Genomic DNA, 10418 nt, shown 5'->3' with positions numbered 1-10418 from the left:
CATGGTGCAACCCTATCTCTACCAAAAATACAAAAAGATTAGCTGGGCATAGTGGTGCGTGCCAGTAATCCCAGCAACTCGGGAGGCTGAGGCAAGAGAATCACTGAACCTGGGAAGCAGAGGTTGCAGTCAGTCGAGATCAGGCTACTGCACTCCAGCCTGGGTGACAGAGCAAGACACCATCTCAGAAAAAAAAAAAAAAAAAGATTTAACCTGTTATTCAGTTTGCAGTGACTTCTTTTCAGATTGGGGTTTTTAATTGGAAAAATACCAACCCCATCTTTATGGAAAAAATCAGGTAATACATAGTATTGAGGTAAGGAAAGAGAACTGACTTAATGATTTTCTTCATTCCAGTTATAGAATTCCTGTCATTCTTTTGGTGGCACAAGGGGCACAGCTCACTAATGTTTGGTTTGTGAGGAAAAAAAAATGTAATAGTTGGATTCTCATTGATGAGCTGCTTAAAAAGCAAAGACAAAATAGTTAAAATAAATACTCTGAAACAAAGCCCCTCATAAAAAAACCTCAGGAGGCAATTTTGACTTAGCAACATAACACACATTTGCTCTCCCACCTCCTTCCCATTAGCCGTGTCTTCCTAAGCCCTCCACATAAATTCAGAATGAGAGCCTGTGCAGAGAACATGAGTGCCTCAAGAAATGCAGTCACGGACTAGCAATTTTTCCAGATTAAAAAAAAAACCCAGAAATGTAGCCCCCAAAGTGCTGAGAACTGCCTGGACTCTGCGATGAAGAGGCACGTTCTACACGCTAAAACAGAGAGGGAGGCGGACAGCATCAGTAAAACCTTGCTCCATATATGCCAAGGATTCCAGAGCCACAAATTACTTTAGATAGAAGGAAAAAAGCTAGATGTCCTCGAGAGCACATCATGCCTTTAGAAGTGCACAGATGAAGCTCCTCATCATTATGCCTAATAAAAAGATGTAATACTTTAATGAAACATTAAAATGTTCAGGTAAGTTCCAGGTAACTTATTTTACCTGGGACACTACATGAACGTGAACTACAAAAGGATATCACGACTAAATGTGTGCTCGTTCTAAAATAATATATAATAACAGGAAATGGCTTTTACTTTGATAAATGCTTTATTCAGCATTGGCAACCACCGATAGTCTCAAATACCGAGACAACTCGCATAGCTCTAACCACACCAAAAGAAAACCACCAGCCGACATCCCAGTCACCGGCAAGTAAGTGCCTGTAGGTCTGTGACTCCTGGACCACCTCTCTCAGCACCTGGGGAGCCTGTCCCAGGAACAGTATGGCTGCTCAACACTTCCCTGAACATAAACGCTTCCTTAGTCCAGTTTACAATACTAAGTATTACATCATAATGAAAACACTTTTTGGACCCTTTATCCGCACTGTAAATAACCTGGTTATTATACAACAAATATGCATTGAACGTCTAAGTAAAAGCAACTGTTCTACGTTAGATCGCTTTTCACTAATCTGCTTTTCAAAAAGAATTCAGTACCATTTTTGGTCCTCATGTCGGAATTCCAGGATCTTTCTACTGTAGCTAATCATGATCTAAATCCCAAATCTTGAGTGTTTTAAGTACTTATCTGTGATTTTTTTATGTCCACTGGAAATAACAAGAGTGATTTAAGACTGCCAATCCAACAAAACATGACTCTGTATTGTATCTAATTTTTAAAAAGAGTAAGTGGCTACCCACCTGTTCTTATGAGAAACTTGAAGAAAGCTAGAGAAAAAATATCCAACATTTGAATATGCCAGTGCCTTACTCACTTAACCTCATGTATTTCTCAGAACCACCATCTGTGAAACATATTTTAAAAGTGTAGAACTACAGACCAACTGTTAAGCAATTTATTCAAGATCAAGCCCTTAAGGACAGGGCTGGGTTCCTAGATTGCAAGGCTTGGCCTCCGAGCCGTCTCTCTTCACCAGTTGCCCACACCAAAACTGAATATGAAGAAATCCAGTATTAGCAACTGCATTTCATTGAATCTTCATTTCTATAACTTAATTTCCATTATTACCTCCAATTAATATAAAAGTGAAAAATTAGCATAAAATTTTATATAAGCAAAGACTCCAGCTATTTTTATTGTCACTGGATTTTTATTATTTTAATTCTATAACTTATTTTCATAAGCTCTTTTTGTTCACTATTTGGGTAAATCTCATCAAATTTAAACACCCAAGACTCTTAAATGTTCTGGAGTTTTGCAGGAAAGTAAACACCTATTTGTAGATATTGATATGTAAAAAGTTCAAATTTCAGTGTATGACCAACTACAGTTTGCATTTCTCTACTGAGTACCCCTCTGTGATGGAATTTCACTGGAAAATAGTCAGCCACTTATGTCCAGCACAAATAAAGTTCACAATAATTGTTTATCCCAAGTAAACAATCAGCAAACTTAATGTTTTACTTACAATAAATATATGCCGTATACTTAGCTTCTATAATGTCATCACTCACTGCTTCTTCATGGAAGCTTCACAGAGACTGTGAAACAGATCATGGAAAGAAACTGATTTTACCACGTACGAAGTTAAAGTGAACCATGCATCACTTAGGGCGCGGTGGCTCACACCTGTCATCCCAGCACTTTGGGAGGCCGAGGCGTGTGGATCACGGTCAAGAAATCGAGACCATACTGGCCAACATGGTGAAACCCCATCTCTACTAAAAATACAAAAATTAGCTGAGCATGGTGGCACGCACCTGTAGTCCCAGCTACTCCGGAGACTGAGGCAGGAGAATCGCTTGAGCCCGAGAGGTGGAGGTTGCAGAGAGCCAAGATCGCGCCATTGCACTCCAGGCTGGAGACAGGGCGAGACTCCATCTCAAAAAAAAGAAAGAAATTAAAACTCCGGCCAGGCGTGGTGGCTCACACCTGTAATCTCAGCACTTTGGAAGGCCGAGGCGAGTGGATCACCTGAGGTTGGGAGTTCGAGACCAGCCATGACCACCATGGAGAAACCATGTCTCTACTAAAAATACAAAATTAGCCGGGCGTAGTGGCAGGTGCCTGTAATCCCAGCGACTCAGGAGGCTGAGGCAGGAGAATCACTTGAACCTGGGAGGCGGAGGTTGCAGTGAGCCAAGATCGCGCTATTGCACTCCAGCCTGGAACAAGAGCGAAACTCTGTCTCAAAAAAATAAAAAACAAATGAAAACTCCACTGACCCTTTCAATATGTGGGCAGATCAATGTTAGATGCCAGTTTAAATCAGAGGTCAGCAAACTCTTTCTGCAGAGGGCCTGAAAATAGTTTTGGCTTGTCAACTCAAAAGGTCTCAGTTGCAACTAATGAACTCTGCCATTTTGCAAAAGCATCCACAGACAATACATACGCACATAAGCACGGCTCTGTTCCACTGAAACTTTATTTATGGACACTAGAATTTAAACTCCATATAATGTTCAAACAGGTGGTGGACTGGACTTGACAAGTGGGCAGTAATTTCCTGACCCAGGGTCTGAATACAGATTCTGTTTTGACACGTATTTATTTGCTGGCAATTAGGTAACTTCATTATTAATAATAAGCGAGAACAATAATACAAAATTTACTTAAGGCTTCGTCTAAACTGCTGGTGTATAAATTTTTAAGACAAATTTTAAAAGTTACTTATGTCAAAATTAAATATACTACTAGAGGAACAAACTGGCCAAGTTTCATTTATTTCTTCACGTAACATTTTTACAGCTCACATACAGCAGGAAGCACACCTTTGCACATAATTGTGACATTAGCTTCACAACAGCATCTGCTGACTGCACTTCCAATCATAATATAGCAAGTGCAAGTTCACTTGGAAATGTACATTTATACACCTGATATAAATTAAAGATGGCTACACTATGATTCGTGATAGCAAAAGCATGACTTGAGGTTCCTTGACTAGACCGCTTGTTTAAGAGAAGTGTACCCAAGCATTTTAAAATGGCCATTTGGGGAACAGGCCAAAATATAAAATATCTATCATGTAAAATTTAACCATTTACCTTTTTAAAAAATAATCTTCAAACTTGAAACCTTTGTTGCTGAATTGTTATATGGATATACATCATGGCAGCAAGAACCACATTTACTATAGGCTGTATTTTTGGCGACTGGCCAATTAAAAAATTTGTTCATAAAGTAATATTACTTTTATTAAAATAAAAAAGCTAAATGAAGTATTTTCCTTCCACATTTAATGTGTTAGGTTGAGTTTAGTCCCCCTCCTCCCACAAGAAATCAGTCTGAGACTTAAGTGTTTAATCCAACCTATATTTGTAGTTTCTAAAATGCTGATCCACAGACCACTTTCTTGTTACACGTGTACCAATGAAAACAAAAGGCAAACAGAATCACTGCCATCCCTATGAAAGGAATGGTTCCTTTTCTAACATTCTTTAAAAATATACATTTTACACTCCCTGCACCTCAACAAAGGCGGCAATGTAATAAATACACGGTTTATTTTGTCCTCCTCACTACCAGGCGCCTGTCCACAAACTACCTGTTGTAAGCCCTCTCTTTTTTGGATTTCTCCAGGGCTTTGTCCATGGTCTTCTCGTTCTCCCCCCGGCACTTGGGACAGTACCACTTGCCCTTGGGTTTATGATTGAGCCCCACGCACGAGAAGTGGAACCACTCGATGGGACACTCGTCGTTGTCACAGCCGATCATCTCCCCGTAGGAGACCTGGTTGCACAGACAGTACGTGGGTTCGTTGGGGTCGATGGGGAGGTCGGCAGGGGACGCCTCCCGCTCCGCCTTGGCCTTGGAGCGCTTCTTCTTCTTGGAGGTCTTGGCCTTCTTCTCCTTGGGTGTGCCCGAGGCGCCGTCCTCGTGGTCGTGGTTGCTGGACGCGTTCTCGCGGTTCTCGTTGTTGCGCTGCCGCCGCGAGCGCTTACTGTTGGGCTTCTCAGCCTGCGCTGCCGCCTCGCCTTTGGGCCTGTCCGCACCAGCCTTGCCGCTGTTGCCCGCTGTGTCGCCCAGCTCCTGCTGCGCCTCGAACAGCTCCACGTGGCTGTCCACCTGCCGCGTGCGGTTCTCCACCAGCTCCACCATCTGGCTCACGATCTGGATCTTCTCATCGCCCAGCTCCTGGCTGCGAATCAGCGCGCGCTGCACACAGTGCAGCATCCGCCGCTTCTGCGCCCCGTCCGTCTCGCGGCTAAAGCGCTCGTAGCACTCGTCCAGCTCCTTCAAGATCTCTGGGGGCAAGAAGGACAGGCATCACTCGCGAGCAGGACATCGGGACAACCCACACGGCCCCGGACCCGGGTCTACGGAGAGGGCTGGCAGGGGGCCCAGGGGCCAGCGCACGGCTTGCCCAGCCCACCAGCCACAGGCCCTCCAGGGCCTCCCTGTTCCTGTGCCCTGGAACTAAATGCAAATGCCAGAACAGCTCCCACAGGAAGAGGAGCCGCTCCAGCCATCCCAGAGAGAACCACAGAACAGTTCCCACGCACGGGTGACAATGCCCGAAGCCATTAAGAGGAAACATTTAAATGAGGTGCAGTGCTCGGGACCCAACCTGTATTAATACTTTCTATTAATGATTATGTCCTATACTGCCATCATTTTTACTCAAATGTTTCTATTTGAATACAATTATTAATATACATATAACATTATATATAAACATGGTATTTATTACATTATACACAATATACAAACGATAAAATATAAATTATTTGAATATTTCAAATAAAAAAGGTCTCTATTTTAACATACCAACATCTAGAATATCCTGTTAAATTAGAGAACGTGTATAAATTTATATAATAGCTCTCTATGATGTAAAGAACCGGGTTAACAGCAAAGGTCCAGGCTACTTTGTGTTAGGTCCTCAGTTTCAGTCCCCACATTTATTCTAGCATGTTATTCCTCTGTATTAGTGAAAGCAAGAACAGTTCTGCCCCAATAATCCAGAAAAACCTAGCTTTGCTTTATTATTATTATGACTGTTGTTATTATTATTTTAGGGGCAAGGTCTGTCTCTGTCGCCCAGGCTGGAGTGCAGTGGTGCAATCTCGGCTCACTGCAGCCTCGACCTCCCAGGCTCAAGTGACCCTCCCACCTCAGCCTCCTGAGTAGCTAGGACTACAGGAGCACAACTGTGATGGGTCATTATTATTATTTTTTAACTGCAGTGAATGTACTAGCCTTGCTTTAAAACAAAGCTGGTAGATTTTACTTTTGCATCTACTGCTTAAACAAAAACATCTTCACATCTATTAAAGTCAATGGACTTTAAAATGCCATCAAAAAGAAAAGAAAACCTCTTCAGTATTTAAATATAAACCTTCTTGGGCATGTTAGAGGACAGTGCATATGATTTTAAAGTATAATTAGGCAATTTCTCAAGAAACAAAAGCTGTTAAAAAAATCTAGTTGAAATAAGGGCAGTAAGCAGTCTTGCCAAAAGGCTACTCACAAAGAAATTCCAGAGTTCTTTTTCCTCAAACAATAACCATTAAATTAAACAGTACCAGATTATTCTCCTAAAACCTTTTTGCAGTCTCTTTAAACAAGGCAACAATACTACTTTTTTTGTTGAGACGGAGTTTTGCTCTTGTTGCCCAGGCTGGAGTGCAATGGCGCGATCTCGGCTCACTGCAACCTTGGCCTCCCAGGTTCAAGCGATTCTCCTGCCTCAGCCTCCCGAGTAGCTGGGATTACAGGCATGCAACACCACGCCCAGCTAATTTTGTATTTTCAGTAGAGACAGGGTTTTCTCCATGTTGGTCAGGCTGGTCTCCCAACTCTCGACCTCGTGATCCGCCTGCCTCAGCCTCGGAAAGTGCTGGGATTACAGGAGTGAGCCACCGTGCCAGGCCAACAATACTACTTGTAAACTAGGAAGTGTATGGGGAGGGGCTGGGAGTGGGAGGGATTGTCTAAAATGGTACCCCCTCCCTTTCCAGATCTTATCTCCAAATAGTTATAAGATATATACCTAACACTAGAGTAAACATAAGAAGTTGGGCCAACGCTGAAGCTTCTCTAAATGGTATTATTTTCCAGAGTATATTCTCAAACTAAAGACAGCTCTGAAGACATTTCCTAGAGGAACAATGCAGGCTGCCTGCCACCAGGAATGCCCTAGTCTCATATAGTCAATAATTATAAAAATAAATAGCTGTGTTCAACGTATCCAAGTAATACCAATTTATCCAACTTATTTATCATAGATGTTAAAATATGAGTGCGTACCATTTACTTTTAAATGGATTTAGGCTTACAAAATGGTATCACTTCTTTTCATCAGTAATCAAAGTTCTAAAGACAGTATTGTCATTTGATGGAAAAGAAAACTATCATATAAATTTAAAATTTAATAACATAGAGGTTATTTTACATCACAAGCAAGCTTCCATCCAGGTGAAGCCTAATTTTTGGGGAAGAGAAACAGATATCCCATTACAAAATTACCAAGAAGTATTTCTGTTACCTAATATTTCTTTGATACCCCAAACAAAGTATTTTATCAACAAAACCACTAAGTACAAATATTTATAGACAGGAACACCACCACTGCGAAATAGGAAGCCATCCTTCCAGACACTCTGCTCCTTGAATGCCAGCAACTCAGCTTCAGACACACTGCTACCTTTCTTCCAAACATACTCCACACCAACATTACCATGGAAAGCAGCAACACATGGAATTTACAGATTAAATGAGATTGTAGCAACATTTAAATTGGTTTGTCCAATTATTTTAAATGTATTTTAATTTTACGTAAGGGTTGCCCTGAAATTCTTTATGAAGCGGACTTCCCAGGGGGTGGGTAGGTATTTTTATAATAATGTTTGAAAAATAATTCAAGCAATCTCAAACACCATTTTAAATCGATAAACTAATTATAATCTATGTTTACGAATTAACAGACAACCGATGCCTACTCAGCAAAAGACGTCTGACTTCCTGCAGAGTAGGTCTGTGCAAACAAGCTTCGTCTTTCAGAACTACGCGGCAGAGCTCAGCATTTACAGCGAAGTCCAAGGAGCTGTGACCCTCGCGACAGATTCTCGCGCTTCTCAGCGCTCCCAGTTGCACGGCTCCAGGACTCCCGCAGGGGCGGGACTGTGATCTTTCCTGAAGCCAAAAAGTTCATCGTCCTAGGTGAACCTGCAGCAAGCAGCAAGCCAGGCTCTCCCCAGCAACGACAGGAGAACAAAGTGGCTCCGTGAACTTTGCTGTCTTGACGGCTGGGACCCTGCACCCCGCCTCGCGCTTTTTTCTATCGTCGAACGATCAGAGTGGTCTCAGCCCCTGCCTCCCTTCCGTCCGGAGCCCCAGGGTCACTCCACGGAGCCCGCCCGCCCCGAGGACAGCACCTTCCAGGAAAGTTCCCGCGCCGAGGGTCCCGCTCGTGGACGCAGCCCCAGTCACTCACGTTTCCCCGGCCACGCGCGGCCCCTCCCTCGGGTCAGCAAAGATGCGGCCTGTGACTGTCTGCGGGCCGGTCTCGCGCGTCGCGGGAGGCGGCCCGAACTGCAGCCCCAGCCCCGAGCCCCCAGCCCCGGGGTCCCCGCTACTGCCATAGCTCCGCGCCCAAAAGTGGCCGTGCTGAGTGGGGAGAGGGGCCTGGGCGACACCAGCCGGCCCTCCAGCCAATGGGGAGGAGGCCAGCGGGAGACTCGCCGCGCCCCCCGAGAGCCGCCGCATATGGGAATCGCCGATTTGGAGGGCGGAGGCCAGGAGGAGAACCAACCACACCGCAAGGCGGAAGAGCACAGCCCGCCCCAGCAGCGACAAGGGCCAATCCGAGGCTGGAGGCCGAGCGACCCGAAGACGTTCAAATCAACCACACTCCACCCCGCTCCTCCCCGAAAAAGAAAAAAGAAGACAGCGGAAACACAGACCCATGCCAGTTATTGCGCTACACCCGCCTTCATCCGCCTCAGCGACCAATCGTTCCGCAGGGGAATGATAAGGACATTCCACGAAGGACGTCACAGCCAACCACCGGAAGGCTGAGGCGGGACGTTCCACAATATGCTAATGAGATTCCTATAAAAGAAGCTGCGAAGCTACGTCTTGGATAGAGCGCGCAGGGGCGCCTTCCCGGTAGGGGTATCTGGCGCTTTCGGGGACGGCGATGGATTTTTTTTTGCCCCCACCTAACTCTTCCGTTTCCCTACTGCGTAGCCTTGTAAACATTAGTAAACTCCGAGTGGTGATCCACATTCAAAACAGAGCCCCCAAAGCCTTGACTGACCTCGCAGAAAACTTTCCCCAACAGCCAACAATTCCCGGCGGACACGAACTCGCCACCTCTCTCTGACACCCTGGGCGGCCAGGTCTGCAGAGAACGACCCACAGGTCCTCTCATCTGCCACAATCCTCTCCAAGCCAGCGATCTGCCCGCGCCCCCCCGAGCGCAGCGCTGCGCAGATGGGCGCCTTCCCCGCCTCCGCTCCTCCCCTTCCCTTCCCCACGGCACACAGAGAAAAACCCTCGTCCTCCGCAAACTACAACCGGCGGCGTCGCCCCTCGCAGTCGGCCCTTACTCGGTGTCCAGTGCCAAGTGAGGGCCGGAGGGGACTGGGCGGGGGCGACCGAGCTACCCCGAACGGAGTACTACCCGGTACTTTATGTAACACTCGGATTGGGGACTGGGTGGGGGGCGGCGAAGAAGGGCCGGGGGAGCGGCGTTGCTCCGGACCGAGGCACCGGGTCCGCGGGAACCCCGGCCCACAGCCGCCCTCCTCCTGCAGCCACATCTCGGCGTCCTACAGCCCCAGGCGCCGGCACATCCCTCCATCTCGCGCCGTAATCTGCACCCCCTCCTAGAGGACGCGGCTTGGACCCGCCGCCCCCTCCCCCGCAGCACCCGCCTCATCACTTCACTACAAAGAGCGCTTTGGTCGCGCAGCCTTGCAGCGAGACCTCTCGCGCCTCCTTCCTCCTCCGTGTCCCGGGCTTTGGACACAAGGACCTTGGCGAATCAAAGGCGCTCCAGACCTTTTGTTCCTGCCCCTGCCGAGGGCCGCCGCTGCGGAGCCGGCCGCTTCCTCCGCTCCACGGCAGGACCGGGCCGGCTCCGCGGCGCGCCCGGACCCGCCGGGATGGAGGCGGCCGCCCCCGCCCATCCATCACCCGGCCGTACCTTGGTATTTCGCGTCGATCTCCCGCATCAGCGAGACATTTCTCTGCAAGTCGAAAGGCAGGGACTCGATGGAGTCCAGGTAGTCCTCCACATAGTTCACCAGGTGGAGCTGCTCCCCGTTGGCAGGACTCAACATGGTTCACCCCGGAGGTCCCCGGCGACTCGGCGCGGCTTTCCGCTTCCTCCACCCCCCGCCCCCCTGAAAAAATAGCACTGCAAAATGCAAAGCCCTCGCTCTCCCGGCGCCCCCCGCCGGCTCCTGCTCCGGACCGGCGGCTACATCTGCCGAGCCCG

The 10418-nt window shown here is 47.0% G+C and overlaps 1 protein-coding gene across 6 annotated transcripts; it reads right to left on the bottom strand.

The window, feature by feature from the left end:
- Positions 1-3379: 3379 nt before the first annotated feature.
- ING1 (inhibitor of growth family, member 1) lies at positions 3380-10418 on the bottom strand. 6 transcript variants are annotated; one of them, XM_011989790.1, is made up of 2 exons: positions 10125-10418; positions 3380-5217 (listed from the first exon to the last, which is right to left on the bottom strand). In XM_011989790.1, exons 1-2 carry the CDS (start codon positions 10258-10260, stop codon positions 4514-4516), a joined length of 840 nt encoding a protein of 279 aa, XP_011845180.1. In that variant the 5' UTR covers positions 10261-10418; the 3' UTR covers positions 3380-4513. The 6 variants fall into 6 exon arrangements, with proteins under 6 accessions (XP_011845180.1, XP_011845179.1, XP_011845181.1 ...); XM_011989789.1 differs by lacking the exon at positions 10125-10418 and adding an exon at positions 8409-9591; XM_011989791.1 differs by lacking the exon at positions 10125-10418 and adding an exon at positions 8884-8969.

The sequence above is a fragment of the Mandrillus leucophaeus genome, unplaced genomic scaffold (genome assembly GCF_000951045.1).
Source record: "Mandrillus leucophaeus isolate KB7577 unplaced genomic scaffold, Mleu.le_1.0 Scaffold363, whole genome shotgun sequence".
NCBI classification, from domain to species: domain Eukaryota; kingdom Metazoa; phylum Chordata; class Mammalia; order Primates; family Cercopithecidae; genus Mandrillus; species Mandrillus leucophaeus.
This window is presented reverse-complemented; position numbering and strand designations above follow the sequence as displayed.